The sequence below is a fragment of the Rhinopithecus bieti genome, unplaced genomic scaffold, assembly GCF_001698545.2.
Source record: "Rhinopithecus bieti isolate Rb0 unplaced genomic scaffold, ASM169854v2 scaffold_54265, whole genome shotgun sequence".
Lineage (NCBI taxonomy): Eukaryota > Metazoa > Chordata > Mammalia > Primates > Cercopithecidae > Rhinopithecus > Rhinopithecus bieti.
This window is the reverse complement of record NW_016821017.1, coordinates 238,744-256,082: the sequence shown is the minus strand read 5'-3', so window position 1 is coordinate 256,082 and position 17,339 is coordinate 238,744. Positions and strand designations below refer to the sequence as shown.

Here is a 17,339-nt window from a genome sequence, read left to right as displayed (position 1 = left end):
GCACCATTCTCCTGCCTCAGCCTCCCAAGTAGCTGGGACCACAGGCGCCTGCCACCATGCCCGGCTAAGTTTTTGTATTTTTAGTAGAGACGAGTTTCACCGTGTTAGCCAGGATGGTCTCAGTCTCCTGACCTTGTGATCTGCCCGCCTCAGCCTCCCAAAGTGCAGGGACTACAGGCGTGAGCCACCGCGCCTGGCTTCTGTTTTCTTTTTATCAATATTTAATTTTTTTTTTTTTTTTTTTGAGACAGAGTCTTGCTCTGTTGTCCAGGCTGGAGTGCAGTGGCGGGATCTTGGCTCATTGCAAGCTACGCCTCCCGGGTTCACGCCATTCTCCTGCCTCAGCCTCCCCAGTAGCTGGGACTACAGGCACCCACCACCACGCCCATCTAATTTTTTTGTACTTTTTTTTAGTAGAGACGGAGTTTCACCGTGTTAGCCAGGATGGTCTTGATCTCCTGACCTCATGATCTGCCCGCCTTGGCCTCCCAAAGTGCTGGGGTTACAGGCATGAGCCACCGTGCCCAGCCACAACATTTACTTTCAATTTTTGTTCTACCTAGTCTTTTGTAAGAATTTCCTTTACTAAAGTTGAATACCTTTGTGTGTTGTAACCATATTGTTATGTCAGTAAGAAGACATATTTGTTTCTTGGCCCTGAATGATGAGTCAGGTTTGTCAGCCTTTGACTCCCAGTTGGGGACCAGCAAGGGCCTTCTACTCAGAGGACAGCTAGCCTGGGCAATCCTAGACCCTCCACCTTCCCGACCATTTCCCAGTCTCTTACCTAATATGCAAGGAGTCTACCTAATAGTGTTTACCTTCGATCAAGTTCTGTGTCACTGAAGGAAGAATCAGAGTGAGTAACTCCAACTGGAAGATCTTTTTCCTGGTAGGAAAATGAAAATGTCAGATGTGGAGCAGTTTTGAGCACCATATTTCTCTGGGCTTCCCCCACCATTTCCTCTCTTTTCCTTCTCTAATCCTATAGCCAACACTATGCAAGAGGAATACAGGGCCTCAGAGATGTGTGGCTTTGGGCTTAGTTACTCCTTCACCCAGAAGGCTCTCAGCCAGGGCTAGGGGGTGTGAGGCATGGGAGGGCCAGGGAAGAGAGATATGGGAGTCAGGGAAGAGCCTGAGAAACTCAAGATCTTGAGGTGCTTATGAGGGATACTGCTGATGGGAAGGACGCCCTGGCCACCCACCCCTAATCTGTCTTTGAGGGTGGCAAGCCCTGTATTAGAAGCACCGGGCTTGGGACTAAGGTAGGGATCTTTCAGAAGACTCGGGACAGGCTATGTTGCCTGGATGACAGGACTGGCCACCTATGGGGAGCTGAGGCTGGGAGGGGTTAAAGGCAGCAATAGAATCTCCCAGGATTTCCGTAAGCAATGCCCAGTCCCTCCCAGGCAGTCTCCCTCTCAGCTGTCTGCTGAGAAGGTGCTGAGGATTCACACAGAGGCACAGCACAACCACCACGGGGATCTCCAATTATGCCTGACTTATAACCCAAGTGCTATGCTACCTATTTCTCTAAAGGGGAAAGCTTGGTTCTGAGCCCTCAATCATTTCAACAGCCACTGGAAAACATGGGAGGCCTGATGGGCCATGTTTGGACTGATGTGGTCTGAAACAACACAGAAGAGGGCCAGGAGATGCCACAGGGATCTGGGGACATGTGGGGAAAGGAGGGAATGAGGGATTTTGCCTTAACTAAAGTGAGGATTAGTCATTCAAGTCTGCAGGCTTTGCTCTGGGGTTTCCCATCTGGTTGGAGTACCAGTCCTGGTGGCCCAGTTCTCTTTGATCTCTGCCTAGGACAAAGGTCTTCTAGTGCAGGTCCTAAACCCCCAGGCCATGGAACAGTAGCGGAACCAGGCCGCACAGCAGGAGGTGAGTGTGGGCAAGCAAGCATTAACCTCTGTGCTCTACCTCCGGTGGGATCAGTGGCAGCAACAGATTCTCATAAGGGTGAGAACCCTATTGTGAACTGTCCATACGTGGGGTCTAGGTTGCATACTCCTTAAGAGAATCTGAGGTAGAACAGTCTCATCCCCAAACCATTTCCCACTCCCCTACTGGTCTGTGGAAAAATTATCTTCCACAAAACTTTTCCCTTATGCCAAAAAAGTTGAAGACTGCTGCTGTAGCATCCAAAATGATTAGATCCCCCTGAGTTACAGATGAAAGTTCCTAGGGGAAAGACATGGAGGATTAGTAGTAAGTAGGAAGGGAGAGACACCATGTGTTTTACTTACTGGCAATGCAGTGGATACCGTTTTGGGGATCTGATTGGACACTTTCCATGGGAATCTTTATAACTGAGGGAGGAGGGAACGGGGGCTGAAGAAAAACAGTGGGAAAAGAGGATAAACACCAACACAACAACTTGGCTTTCTTTCTTTTTTTTTTTTTTTGAGACAGTCTCGCTTTATTGCCCAGGCTGGAGTACAGTGGCATGATCTCAGCCCACTGCAACCTCTGCCTCCTGGGTTCAAGTGATTCTCCTGCCTCAGCCTCCTGAGTAGCTGGGATTACAGGTGTGCACCACCATGCGTAGCTAACTTTTTGTATTTTCAGTAAAGATGGGGTTTCACTGTGTTGGCCAGGCTGGTCTCGAACTCCTGACCTCGTGATCTCCCCGCCTCAGCCTCCCAAAGTGCTGGGATTACAGACGTAAGCCACCACGCCTGGCCAACAACTTGGCTTTCTTGCCAAGATGGAAAATGCATGCATGTGCAGTGCAAACCACCATTCTCTTCACCTCTAGACAAAACAGGGGTGCTGCAAACACTCTGGGGCCCACTGAGGGGGAATGGGCACAGTTAGCCTGCTGTCCTATACACACCATTGAACAGAGTGCAACTCTTCCAGGAATGTCATCAAAACGGTTTTATCTGTCACAGCAACCAGTCACTTGGGAATGAACCTCACACAATAACTGTGTTACTATAAAGACAAGTAAAATGAATTTGTGTAAATTGAATCCTGTTTTTCCATTGATATATCATAATTCAGAGATTCTTTTTTTTTTTTTTTTTTTGAGACGGAGTCTCGGTCCGTCGCCGGGGCTGGAGTGCAGTGGCCGGATCTCAGCTCACTGCAAGCTCCGCCTCCCGGGTTCCCGCCATTCTCCTGCCTCAGCCTCCGGAATAGCTGGGACTACAGGCGCCCGCCACCTCGCCCGGCTAGTTTTTTGTATTTTAAATAGAGACGGGGTTTCACCGTGTTAGCCAGGATGGTCTCGATCTCCTGACCTTGTGATCCACCCGTCTCGGCCTCCCAAAGTGCTGGGATTACAGGCTTGAGCCACCGCGCCCAGCCTAATTCAGAGATTCTTTTTCCCAACCCTGTAATAGTTCTTGGCATGTGGTAGCCACTCAAATATTTATTGAAAGTATGACAACTAAGTGTCTTTAAAAGGCATGTAGTCTCTATTTCTTTGTTTTCAGAACCCACCTTTACAAATCATCTACAAACACATGCATTATGGGACTCTTCCTGGAAAAGCACAGTGATTAAGGACCAGGGGAGTTCTGACTGATCAGAAGATGGTTTAATCATCACCAGCCAGTCAGAAGGGATTTGCTTTGAGCATGTTTCATCTGCACGAGGCCAAATCATGAGAACAGGACAGGGTGGATGCAGGGACGTGAGTTTGGGTCAAATTGGGAGATTGGGAGGCAAGCAGAGCACTAGGAGATGGCATAGGCAGCTTAGCATATCAGAAACCAGCAAAGTCAGGAATTATTTTAATTCCTTCTTAGAAATGTAGCTACATGTCCATTTTGGGTAGGTCACTTCCTTTTGTGGGGACAGTTTCATCATATGTAATGAACACGTGAATTAAGAATCTTCCTGCCTCATGTTTAGTGATTCACTATAATTTCTGGACTGGCCCCTTGTCTGTTGATTCCCTGAGTGTTTTGGGGGTGAAATGGGAAGGGAGCATGGGAGAAGAGGGGCAGATGGGGCAACCATGTTGTCCCAGGCGTCTGGGAAATGTAGTGTCTCCTTTCGGTCAGGATACCTGCCTCTTTCCCCATCTTTGTCCCCCGTACCCTAGGGAAAGGTGCAAGCAAAACTTGTTCCCAGCCCCTTCTGCCTGTCTGGAGTCCAGTCTACTTTTAAGTCCCCATTAGACACCTCTCCTCAAGTCTGCTCCACTCTCTGGAAGTCAGTCTTCATAACCTCCTTCCATGCTGGAGCTGCCTCCCAGCCCTTCCCGCAGGAACCTGCTTGCTGTGATCACAACCATAAAGCCCACAGTGATGGAAAGAGTGGGCATGGCCAGTCACCTTTTCCCTGGACACGGAGTCTCATTCACTCTGGCCCACTCTGAGGACATTCACATAAACAGAAGAGCCCTCAGCACCCCAGATCAAGACAAGCAGATGCCCCAGCCCATCCTGGATTGGGCCTAGGCACTGCCGCAGGCCACCCAAGAAGCCACCCTCTCCCTAGCCCTGGCAAAAGTGGAGAGAAGGACTCTCGATTTCTCCTCTGTGCCCCAGCCTCACATCTTCCCCACCTCCTCATCACAGTCCTCGTGGGCCCCTTTCTTTCTCTTCCTCTTCTTGTCTGTCTCCTTTTTTTCCTTCTCTGGGAGGATGTTGTCAATCCAGGCCAGGTCGTGCTGGGAAAAGATGAAATCCAGAAGCCTTCGAACAATGATGAGGCCCAGGATCTGTGGTGGGAAACAGGAGAGAGACTAAAGTTTTGTGAGAGTTTAGAGAAAACTGTGGTCTTAATGCCCAAACTCAGGCATAGATTTTTTCCTCCCTCAGTCTGCTGAGTTCAGGGACTTTTTGTAGTGTCTTTGGAGCCATCTCGAAGCTCCCATAAGCCATTACTCACCTTCCCTCCACTGTGGTTCCTCTCGTCTGGCCCCTCAGGTGAGTGACCATTCCTACCAGTGACCAAGAGGGACAGCCTGTGACAGCCGAAGTGGGGAGCCTCAGAAGGGCCATGGGCTGGAGAACTACAGTTATTCTTTAAATTAGTGGTTCTCAGCCAGGCATGGTGGCTCACGCCTGTAATCCCAGCACTTTGGGAGGCCGAGGTGGGCGGATCACCTGAGGTCAGGAGTTTGAGACCAGCCTGGCCAACATGGTGAAACCCTGTCCCTACTAAAAATACAAAAATTAGCCAGGCATGTTGGTGAGTGCCTGTAGTCCCAGCTACTCAGGAGACTGAGGCAGAAGAATCGCTAGAATCCGGGAGGCGGAGGTTGCAACGAGCCAAGATTGTGCCACTGCATTCCAGCCTGGGCGACAGAGCAAGACTCCATCTCAAACAAATTAAATAAATACATAAATTAGTGGTTCTCAAACTTGAGCATGCACCAGGACCTGGAGGGCTTGTTAATACACAAATCACTGGATTCCCCCAGTTTCTGATTTAGCAGGTCAGGTAAGGCCCAAGAATTTATGTCTGTCTCTACTCTGTACATTTGCCAAAACTCATAGACCCATCCACTGAATTTTACTGTATGCAAATTAAACAAAAAAAATTAATAGGTGGAGGGTGTGGGTCTTGCCTTGCCCTGCCCTGTCTGGCTATGTGCCCAGGGTCACTCTGCTCATGCTCTCTGAGCCTCATGTTCTCATCTGTAAAGCTGGGTTACTAGTGCTTCAGGGGCTGGTGTGGACTCAGTGGAACAGCACTCAGTAAATGCTAATCATGACTACTACTGCCTTTCCCTTCAACAGCTCTGAGGCCCCTGAGAGCACTCAGGGTGAGGCTCTATCTCCCTTTCCCTGCAGTGGGGGTTCTCAACCCTGGCTGCATGTCTATGCTCATCTGTGGACCTCATAAAAATATCAAAGTCTGGGTTTCCCCAGAGATTCTGATTTGATTGATCTGGGTTGTCATGGGCAGCCAGGGTCAAGAACCATGGACTAGACCCCTCCCAGGAGTGTGCACTTCAAGTTCTCCTCAGTGTCATTACTTTGGCCCCTACCCCAGAACCCTCAAGCTTTCCCCAGGCATTTGCTGACACACTCCAGGCTCCTGGCAAGGGGGGCCTGGGTCACTGCCCTCAGTGAGTTATCTAGGTGGCCAGAGGCAATTATGTTGTTGGCTTTGCATTCTTTTCACTTCTTATTTTGGAGTAATTTCAAATTTATATAATATTTGGAGTAATTGCAAATTTATATAATATTTGCAAGAATAGTGAAAGAACTGTAGCCTTTCCCTTGCTCAAGCTTTATATATACTGTCATTGGGTTTTGTTGTTCTTGATCTCTGACCCTTGTTCTTCCCCCGCCCCACTACTTCACTATTTAGCTTTTCAAATTTAGCTATCTTGAAGGGTGGAAACATCTATATTTAGTACTCGACTTCTGAGACTGGTTGGAATTTTGGCAGTGGGAACTTGGTGTCCAGGTTGAACTGATTTGCTTTCTCTGTCCCTCCCCGGAGCTGGGTGGCTCCTGCATTCTCGCTGAGCTGCTCTGACATTCCTTTTTCCGCCTCCTCTCTGCCCCACCCCATACCATCTGGCCTGGATGGCCACAACTCGAATCAGGTCATTCTGTGCCAGCCTCTGCGACCCGAGGGACCCAGGCCACAGCTGACAGGAAGGTAGAAGGTGGCGGGAGGGGAGGTTGCGCTGCACCTCTGGGTTGCCCAGGCCAACCTGCCCGGCAGGAGGGGGAAGCCCACGCCCACTTTACCATGACCGGGAAGATGATGGCAGCCACCGTGGATTTGAGGATCCAGAGCACCGCCAGGCAGAGGATCTGCACCAGGGTGAAGAGGTGGATCCGGCGCAGCGGCACGTGCCTCAGGAAGGCGTGGTCCGGCTGGTGCTTGGCTGGCATCAGGAAGAGCTTGCAGCGTTCCCAGAACTAGGGGGACAGCGTGGCTCAGCCAGGCAGCTGGGCCTGGAGGGCCTGCTGGGCCCTGCGACTAGCGGAAGGGGTACCTGGGTGGGGTCTCAGAGAGGGGAAGCCCCCTGCTCAGGCTTTAAGGGTGCATGGGACGGGGCCTAGAGGTGTCTAGGTGGATGCATAATGGGGTCTTAGAGAAGGGGTCCTGAGCCCTGGTTGAGGGGAACAGCCCTGGAGCTGGCCACAAAATGGACATTGTCCATATTCAAGGAAAGTGCAAGTTAATTGTAACACAAACTGTTTAAGAATTCTGGGATTTCACAGTAAATACAGAACAAAACAAAAATGTTTTCTTCTGCGTAGTTGCCTTAGGGAAGAGAAAGAGGTATAATGAAATGCTCACTGGAGTCAGTTCCTTCTGGATTTTGAATTCTGACCCTCCAGTCCTCATCTGTAAAATGGCGATCAGAGGACTTAATTACATAGATTCAATTATGTGAGGCCTATGAAGTGCCTAGCATATTTATTTTGCCTGGTAGTATCAGTCAGTGGTAGTACCATTATTACTATTGTTCTTTCATTGAATTAAGACAATTGGGGACAATTGGGACAACTGAATTGGGGGTCTTGGTGACATGGAACCAGACATGGAATGTTGACTCCAGATCATGCAGCCTGGGGAGTGAAAGCCTTACCTGGATGCCATTCAGGGAGGCCACGCCCATGTAGAGGAAGACTCCATACAGCACCGGCAGGGGGATGCACTAAAAAGAGAGCAGAGCTTTGGATTGGCCTCTGCCTGGGTCGGGCCCTTGGCCACCCTGTTCTGGATGACAGTGTCTCCTGACCACAGAGGCAGCTGGGGAGCTGGATGTTTGGGGGAACCGAGAGTCAGCAGAACTGGGGTGTGGGTGGGGATGGAGATGAGGGTCACTGGGGCTGTACTGCCCCTTCTCAGACTGGCCTAGCATGCAACTGCTCTCCTGGCCTGGTCCCTCACTGCACTGTGCGGAAGCCATGTGGTCTGGCTGAAGAAATACCTTCTGGAAAGTTGGAAGACTCCACAGACTGCCCCCTCCTCATTCCTGCCAGCTCCTTCCTACCTCCAGCCTCAGGTGAGGGCCCCTAAAACTGCTCAGCCTGCAGCGGCATGGGGAACTTTAATGAGCTGACCTACATCGGCAGGGAGTACCCAGGACACTTAACAGAAATCACGCATCAGGCAGGGCATGGTGGCTCACGCCTGTAGTCCTAGCACTTTGGGAGGCCAAGGCAGGTGGATGACCTGAGCTCAGGAGTTCGAGACCAGCCTGGCCAACACAGTGAAACCCTGTCTCTACTAAAAATACAAAACAATTAGCCAGGCATGGTGGTGCATGCCTGTAATCCCAGCAACTCAGGAGGCTGAGGCAGAAGAATCGCTTGAACCTGGGAGACAGAGGTTGCAGTGAGCTGAGATCGTGCCACTGCACTCCAGCCTGGGCGACAGAGACTCCGTCTTAAACAAAAAACAAAAAACACAGAAATCATGCCTCATACACAATCACATAAAACAGAAGCAGAACAAAAGTGTGTAAACTAATCAGCACTCATCACCAACTAACCACGAATAGTTTGGTGGGTACCCATCCCTCCAAACTTGCACACAGGCAGTTTGTTTGCGTTTTCAAAAATGGGATCATAGAATTCATCCCACTCTACAAGAATGATTCCAAATCTTTCACAGCCTTTCAAAGCATTTTTCCGCTGTCTATCTCAGCTGTTTCTGCCCCTTGCCTTCTCTCCACCTGCAGCTGTGGCTCCCCATGGTGAGCAGAAGCTGCTTCTCCTTGTGGTCATGTTAGAGCACTCTGGAGAGCACAGAGCACTATGCCAACACTAGAAGGGCTTTAGAGGAATTTTTGGCCCCTAAAGAAGGCTGTTCTTGGATTTTTTTTTTTTTTTTTTTTTTTTTTTTTTTTTAAGACAGATTTTCGATATGTTGGTCATTCTGATCTCAAACTATTGTCCTCAAGCGATTCTCCCGCCTCGGCCTCCCAAGGTGTTAGGATTACAGATGTGAGCCATCATGCCTGGCTGATTCGAAGGTTGTTTTGTTTTTTTTTTTTTTTTTGAGACGGAGTCTCACTCTGTCTTGCCCAGGCTGGAGTGCAGTGGTGCAATCTCAGCTCACTGCAGCCTCCCCTCCTGAGCTCAACCAATTCTCCTGTCTCAGCCTCCTGAGTAGCTGGGACTACAGGCGTGTGCCACCACACCCGGCTATTTTTGTATTTTTAGTAGACACAGGGTTTCACCATGTTGGCCAGGCTGGTCTTGAACTCCTGACCTTAGGTGATCCAACTGCCTCGGCCTCCCAAAATGTTGGGATTACAGGCTTGAGTCACCACACCCAGCCTGATTTGAGCTTTTTAATGCAAATACTTGTATGTTAAACAGTGTCAAAATTGACATACACAATGGCACCTTGGAACCCTCTCTACAAAAGTAAATAGTCCTTGGCCATTTAAAATATATTTTTAAATAAACAAAATGTTTGTCCTCCTGTGTGCAATTTGTTTCCCCAAGAAGGGAAATATCCCTTTAAAAATGCTAGCCTCCTACCTACTGCTCAGGTATGCCCAGTACCAATTCTCAAGCCAGAAATATTTTCCATTGTAAATACATCAGCCAGAATCATGATTCTTTAGCCTTTGTTTCTTACAAGGTCACCTCTGAATGAGGTGTTTTTTTTTTTTTTTGAGAAGAGGTCTTACTCTGTCGCCCAGACTGGAGTGCAGCAGCATGATCACGGCTCACTGCAGCCTCGACCTCCTGGGCTCAAGTGATCATGCCTCACACGTACCATCATGCCTGGCTAACTTTTGTATTTTTTGTAGAGATGGGGGTCTCGCTATGTTGCCCAAGATGGTCTTGAACTCCTGGTCTCAAGTGATCCTCCCACCTCGGCCTCCCAAAGTCCTGGGATTATAGGCATGAGCCACCATGCCTGGTCATGAGCTGTTTTGAGATATTCAAAGAGGAAAAATAATATTGGCAAAAGGTTGAGGCAATTACAGGTAAACTTAATTCAAGAAAGGAAAGTCTTACGTGAGCACTGATCAAGGGAAAGGGAGATTGATGGGCGATTGGCTGGAGTGGAGAGCAGGGAAGCCTGGTGGGAACACCTTGCTTTCTGGAGTCTCCAGAAAGAGACCCTTGTGGGGGACACCTGCCTCCATTATACCCCTACTTGACTTAATCTCTTGGCTGTTGTGGTGGGACATGAGCAAGAGGAGCTTCAAGCTGTGTGGGAAAAAGTCACCCAGGTCCCAAGACTTCCTGAGTTCAGGTGATCCTCCCGCCTCAGCCTCCTGAGTAGCTGGACTACAGGGATGTACCACCATGTTTGGCCTTGTGCTGCAAGTTTTAAACTTCATGAGCCCCAAACTCCAGCAATGTGGGCACACACCCCATTCAGGAAGTTCCTGATCTAAGCAGGGCTAGAACTTGGCAGAACTTTCAGAGGGAAGAGTATCCTCCAGAAGGTGAGAGTGGCCCTGAGAGGGGTGGGAGAGAGGATTAGTGATGATAAAAAACTGCAGTATCACAGAAAACGACGGTGACAGTGTGGAAACATTGCTTTGGCCTAGTAAGACTGTGCCTTTCTTTCTTTTTCTTTTCCTTCTTTCTTTCTTTTTTTTTTTTTTTTTTTTTTTTTTTTGTGAGACAGTTTCGCTCTTGTTGCCCAGGCTGGAGTGCAGTGGTATGATCTTGGCTCACTGCAACCTCCACCTCCCAGGTTCAAGTGATTCTCGTATCTCAGCCTCCCGAGTAGCTGTGATTACAGGCCTTAGCCACCACGCCCGATTAACTTTTGTATTTTTAGTAGAGACAGGGTTTCACCATGTTGGTCAGGCTGGTCTTGAACTCCTGCCCTCAGGTGATCCACCTGCCTCGGCCTCCCAAAGTGCTGGGATTACAGGTGTGAGTCACTGTGCCTGGCCAAGACTGCCTTTTTTAGGGGGCTGATAGGCCCGTGATCCCTAGCCATGTGGGGACCCCCTCCCTCCCTGAGGCATCCACTCTGCTTTCTCAGGCGACGAGGCCCTAGGTGAGAGTGCAGGACCTCACCTTTAGGATGGGAGCCAGGAAGACCGAGATTCCCGTCAGGATGAAGACGATGATGCCGGTCACTCTCTGTTCCCTGGCAGAGAAGAATACATGGTCAGGGTGTACCAGGAAATGCCTGGTGACCACTCCGGCCCTCCTGCTCACTGTGGGCACCTGAAGTTTGTGTCCAAGGCCATGGCCTCGAGGGCTTCTGTATGGAGCTCTGCCTGGTTGCCTGAGGCCCAGCTGAACCATATGTGGGAAGACAGGCAGCCCCCAAGGCATCTTGCAGGGGCATTGAGGGAGGCCGCTTAGTGTAGTGGCTCGTAGCTGGGGTGCTTGAGCAGAACTGATGTGGGCTGGATCCTGGCTCCGCCACTTGCTAGTTATGTGGCATTGGGCAGGAGCCTGCCCATCTTCAGCTTCAGTATATGCAGATAATGGCACCTATTGTTGCGAGGATACATGCAAGATAAAATGCTATTACTCTGCCCTTTGATTTTAAGATTTCACTTTTGTGGGGCACAATGAATGAGGATCTGGGGAAGGGGACACCAGCAGAGCAGGTGTCAGGGTTGGGAGGCAGGTGAGCCCTGCAGTCGGGCAGAGAAGCGTCATTCGGGCAGGCTGGGTGGCTCAAGTATCCCAAGATAGTGGGAGAAGTTCTTAGGGCAGCCACGTAGGTGAATGCCAGGGTTTGGTGTGGTCTTACCCTGGAGGTCCTAAGGGGCTGAAGATGCACTTCTCTGCCTACCACGGGGTGTAAGAGAAGGGGCAAGTGAAGGAACAGGAGTGACAGGCAAGGCCATGGACCGGGGAGTGGGGGTGATCCTGGGATAGCCTTCTGGAGGAATGGAGACTGAGCAGGACCTGAACCCACAAGAGGGCCATCAGGGCAGTAGGGGCCTGGAGTGTCCTGAGGAAGAGAAAAAGAGCAGGACAGCACGAGGCCTTGTGGGGACCTTGGGTGGCCGATGCAGATGAGTGTCTGGCACGTGCGCATGTTTATGGATGGGATATGCATACTGCTTGGAGCCCAGTAGGTAAAAATCCCCACTTAGAGTTGGACTTCTGTCTCTCTCCTTCTCTCCCTCCAGGGATAGCACTCATGTCCCTGTGGTTCTTGGGCCATCAGAGCCCAAATTCTTTTGTGGCAGGCAAAGCCAGCTTCCCCTCCCTGAGTGGGCCCCTCCCCGTTGGGTGATTCCTAGGTCCTGACCCTCCTACCTGACTCCTAGGAACTGGGGCTGCTCCCCAGGTGCGCTGGTCTCTGTCTCCATCTTGAGGCTGTCGATGTGGGCGATGGAGATGACTGTGGCAGCCACGTACCAGGGAAGCCCCATAAAGGAGCACAAGGCCATGAGGATGCCCACCCAGAACAGGTCCAGATGGTAGCCAGCAGCCTTCTGCAGGAGCAGGGTGGGGTGGGGAGGGAGAAGTTTCTGGGGAGCCAGTTCCTCCTGGAAGCAGCCACTCTGTGGAACATGGTTCAAGGCCCCCCTGCCTTCCAGAAGATACTGAAGGGGCCTGAGGTGCTCCTTGCAAGGATTGCAGAGGTGGGCGGGTCCTACCACCCCATCTGAAAGGGTGAACTGCCTAAGGGACATGGGTCATAGAAGAGAGGGATGTTCAAGCTTGGAGAGGCCCTGGGTTTGGGTCTCTGGGGAGAAGGGCCCAGAAGGTGGCCACAGGGTCTCTGCAGTTCCTGAGGGGCCCCAGCTGGGACAGGCCACACCTAGAGTGGTCCAGACCGGGATGGGGGAGGGGGTGACCCGAGTCTTCTCAGGCTCACAGGCTGGATGGGGAGTTGCAGAGACCAGGAAGGCTAAGGAAGTTCCTCTGCCTCAGTGTTCTAGGCTGAGCCCCCATCAGGGTCTGCTGATTCTCATAAGAACTCTATGCCACTTTGGGAAAGACAGCCTGTGCCCAGTGGCCCAGCCTAGTTTGGTCCTGGTCCTCAGAAAGTCACTCTAGCCCTGGTGGCCTTACCCACATCTGGAGGTCACATTTCCCCCTCAACACACCAAGTGGGAACTTCAGTCTTCTGTCCTCATATTTTCCTGGCCCAAAGTACTGAAAGAAGCATCATGTCCTTCCTTCGCTCCTTCTGACTTTGTGGGAAGAAAGAGGTTATGCCTCTGCTCCTAGTACCGGCCTTACCTTCAGTTTGTTCTCCTTCCGGTTGACAATGACGGCAGTGATCTGCTGGTCCATGAAGATCAGGATGGTCACCAGCAGGGCGGGCAGGATGCTTGCTGGGTACACCCACCACGGGTTCTTCCCAAAGGGGGCCACGAACCAGCCTCTGTCAGGCCGTGTGGGCTGAATGGGAGCAAAGAGAGAGGGGCCCTTTCCTCTCTCTCTTGTCCCAGGGCACTTGCTGCCTGGCCTGCTGTCCCACCTCCTCGACTTTCCCTGACTTTGGGTACTTTTCAAGTGCAATCTTTTCCCTTAAACACCTTAGGTACCTGCAACTTTAGACTAAATTCAGACATGGGAAGGAGCATGCACTCAGACAGCATCTGTAAAACTAAGGAGGTAATTTGCTGCAACAGCCCTGGGGTTGGTCAGGAAACATGAAGGTGAAGGTCAAAGGGCAGCCAGGAGAGAGAGCACAGTCACCCACTGCAAATAACAAATAGCAGGAATGAGGCCCAACAGAAAAGAATAAAGAAATGGGTGGGCCCAGGGCCAGCTGCTTCTGCCTCTCCTGAGTTGCCTGTCTGGGAGCATTATAGAATTGTCTGTAAAACGCTGAACATCAGTTAGTCCTGCATGTTAAGAATGAGGAGAATATATAAAAAGACTTTGTCTCAAAAAACAAACAACAACAACAACAAAAACCTTAAAGAGAGGGAGGGTAAGTTCTAGAATCTGGACTCCCTACTCTGGTGAGATGCTTGGTGCTCTTTTTTTTTTTCTTTCTTTCTTCTTTTCGTTTTTGAGAGGGAGTCTTGCTCTGTCAACCAGGCTGCAGTGCAGTGGCGCGATCTCGGCTCACTGCAAGCTCCACCTCCCAGATTCACGCCATTCTCCTGCCTCAGCCTCCCCAGTAGCTGGGACTACAGGCGCCCGCCACCACACCCGGCTAATTTTTTTGTATCTTTAGTAGAGATGGGTTTTCACTGTGTTGGCCAGGATGGTCTTGATCTCCTGATCTCGTGATCTGCCCACCTCAGCCTCCCAAAGTGCTGGGATTACAGGTGTGAGCCACTGCACCTGGCTGGTTGGTGCTCTTATGAGGGAGTAGGGCTGAGTTTAGCTACAAGCATATGTCACCAATTCTAGACTAGTGGGTAATTTCTAAGCAGTGGTTCTCAAACTTGAGCATACTCCAAGTCACCTGAAGGGCTTGTTAAAATGCAGATTGCTGGTCCCACCCCCCAGCTTTTCTGATTCCACAGGTGGAGCTGAGAAATTGCATTTCTAACGAGTTCCCCGTGACTGTGATGCTGTGATATTGGTCTGAGGACCACACTTTGAGAATCACTGTTCTAAGGGACCAGTTTCAATAGATCCTATTTGGCCCAGCTTATAGATTGCCAGAGGTCAGGGAACTGGAGACCCTCAAACAGGAATCAAGAGGCTTCTGCTGGGTTGGAGGGTGAATTTCAAATTTAGAATTTCACCCTGCTTCTAAATAAATAAATAAACTGCAAACCAGGTGGTGTAGCACGTGCCTTCCTCACCTCATGACTACAGATCAGGATTTCCTGGTGAATATGTTACCCCTCCCCGCCCTACCTCAAAGGACCAGCTCCTGGGAGCCAGTGTTCAGGAAAGGTGGCACACAGAGAACTAAAATGGTCTCTTGACTGAGAGGAGAAGAGAGTTTGATCAGCACAGAGGGGAAAGAATCTACAGCTGGTAGGCAGGCAGACTGGATGCCCAGAGTGGTGGCAAGGGGCAAACCTTGATGACACTGGGCACATGCAGCTTGGGGGTTTCCAGGCCAAAACAGGCATCGATTCCACAGAACATCAGGATGGAGAAAACAATGGAAAAGTCAGCCACCAGGGCCCGGACCTGCAGACAGGAGATGAGCAAGTGAAAGAAGTGAGTAAAGCACCCACCCAGCTCCAGGCAGCCCCAGTCCCCAGGCAGCAAAGAGGTGAACTGTTACAGTCTGGGCTTTGAAGGCAGCAGAACTAGGCTCAAATTTGGGCTCTGCTCCTCGCTAACTGTGTGAGCTTGAGGAAGCGTGTCATCTCTCCAAGCCTCAATTTCCTTCTCTGTAAGATGGAGATGATGGTAGTATCTCCCTCAAAGGTGTAACTGAACACATTTCGAGTGCTTGGCATATGGTGATCAATGTGGGAGCTGTTATGATCCATGTGGCCATGGCAGCCACTGCTGAAGATGTGTTCTGGTATGACAGTCTGAATTGGGGCACCCAGTAGGTATGATGAGGGCAAGGGCTGAACTCTGAAGCAAACCTTAGTTCCTACAAATCTGTGACAGGTTGTTGTACCCCACCTGGGCTGGGAGGGAGGCTCCTCAATTCCACTGGGGACTATTGACTACTCTCAGACCTTTTGTCCACCAAGAGCCTCTTGTTCCTCTGTTTCTCAGGAGGCCCTTCCTAGGCCAGGTTCTTAACTTGGAGGCCCTTCCTAGATCAAGTTCTGAACCTGACCTTCCTGCCCATTCTGAATCAATGTCCTCTGACCTCCCTTCCAAACCAACTCTATGTCCAGAAGTCTCAGGACAGAAGGTCCCCCATGTCTACCCTGTGGCCTTTTTTATATCTTTTCAGAGAAGGCAATTTGAAGGGCAGGGGCAGGTGACAGTACATTGACTTCATTCCCTGCATCCCCCTTTTCTCTTTAAATTTGTTATTAGCATAATATATATAATTGGTTAAAAACTCACATAGTGGAGAAGACTTACAGGGAAAAGCAAAGTCTCCCACCTCCCCTTTTCTCAATTCAGCCCCACCTTCCAGATCCATCTACTATGTCTGCTTGATTTTACTTGTTCTGGAGGTTCCCTCCATGTCATTAACTAATATGCATATACTTTAATATTTTCATTTACTAACTTAAGGTATTATCTATTGATAAGAATTTCCCTTTACTTACACTATGCCTCCTGTCCTTTCCTTATTCCTAATCTTTGATAATTTTAAGCTCCTATGGGATTCCTTTATACTTTCAAGTTATATAATCAAACCTCTCTTTACATTAGCTTTGGCTAATATCTCTCATTCTCCATCTTGCAAGGTGAGGACCACTGCCTCTGTCCTCCTACCACCTCTCTCCTCCTCCTCCCCTTCCTTCCTGTGACACCTCCACTTTGATCTTTCCATTGTCAAAGCTGAGATCTTGTTCTGTAAACACATGGCTTGTGTGTTTTATCTGTAAGTCAATTCCAAAAGTTGAAAATTAGTAACAGCTTTATATTATCATGATCATATAAATATTAGTCACAGTAGAACCAAGTAGTGCGCTAGGTATATACTTCCTTTTCTATAATATTCCTAGCATAGACGTCAAAACCATATGAATGGTTATTAAGTTAAACCACATGAATTTGCCTTTATTTGTAGGTCGAAACAGTCAACTATGGGCAACTTCACATGGTCCAACCTAATCAGAGAGTGTCAGTTGCTCTCCAAATTGGATGTATCTGTTTATACTCCCACCTACTCCTTTCCATCTCCAACATCTGGTGTCCCAACACCTTCATCTGTCTACCAATCTGATGAGTATGAAATGGTGTGGCCTCATTCCTCTCTGCAACCCTAAATTCCAGGAGGCAATTGAGCAATTTTTAAGTAATGTGAGGGAAAAAATGTTGGTGGCGCAAGAACTCCATGCCACATGAATTACTTTTCATCCTGCAGGCAACAGATAGATATTCTCAGATACAGTGACTGCTTGAGAATTTTTACATAAGAGGAGATAGGGATATGCTCTGGGCTGGAAGTGGGCAGGAAGGAAGTGAACTTGTCTTAAGGATGCACTCGTGTTGTAAGCAAACTCTTTTTTACTCAGTTTATATACTGCGAAGCTTCCTAAAGCACCTTTTATTCAGTCTTTAGAAAATTTGGGAAAAATTCAACTATTTATATCAAAGATTTTATCATTATGATTAGTAGCAGTAGCAGTAGCACTTGTAATACTTAGTTAAGATGGCTTTAGGAGAGTGCTAATGGAGTTTATGGTGGGAAAGAGTTGCTAAAATTCTTCTGAGTACCCCCCACCCCACGGCACAGTCACTGCTTACATATTCAAGTGCTGTTTTTTTTTTTTTTTTTGAGGCGGAGTCTCGCTCTGTCGTCCGGGCTGGAGTGCAGTGGCCGGATCTCAGCTCACTGCAAGCTCCGCCTCCCGGGTTTATGCCATTCTCCTGCCTCAGCCTCCCGAGTAGCTGGGACTACAGGCGCCCGCCACCTCGCCCGGCTAGTTTTTT

At 49.5% G+C, this 17,339-nt stretch overlaps 1 protein-coding gene across 1 annotated transcript in view; it reads right to left on the bottom strand.

The window, feature by feature from the left end:
• Positions 1–470: 470 nt before the first annotated feature.
• Positions 471–17,339, bottom strand: part of SLC4A5 (solute carrier family 4 member 5) — a 110,737-nt gene continuing 93,868 nt past the window's right edge. The window contains exons 18-26 of the mRNA XM_017860114.1: positions 14,838–15,041; positions 13,086–13,247; positions 12,153–12,331; positions 10,947–11,019; positions 7,532–7,600; positions 6,681–6,854; positions 4,535–4,690; positions 2,262–2,346; positions 471–889 (exon numbers count right to left, since the gene is read on the bottom strand). Coding sequence (XP_017715603.1) covers positions 855–889; positions 2,262–2,346; positions 4,535–4,690; positions 6,681–6,854; positions 7,532–7,600; positions 10,947–11,019; positions 12,153–12,331; positions 13,086–13,247; positions 14,838–15,041 — 1,137 coding nt within the window. The 3' untranslated portion in view covers positions 471–854. The remainder of the gene's footprint in view (positions 890–2,261; positions 2,347–4,534; positions 4,691–6,680; positions 6,855–7,531; positions 7,601–10,946; positions 11,020–12,152; positions 12,332–13,085; positions 13,248–14,837; positions 15,042–17,339) is intronic.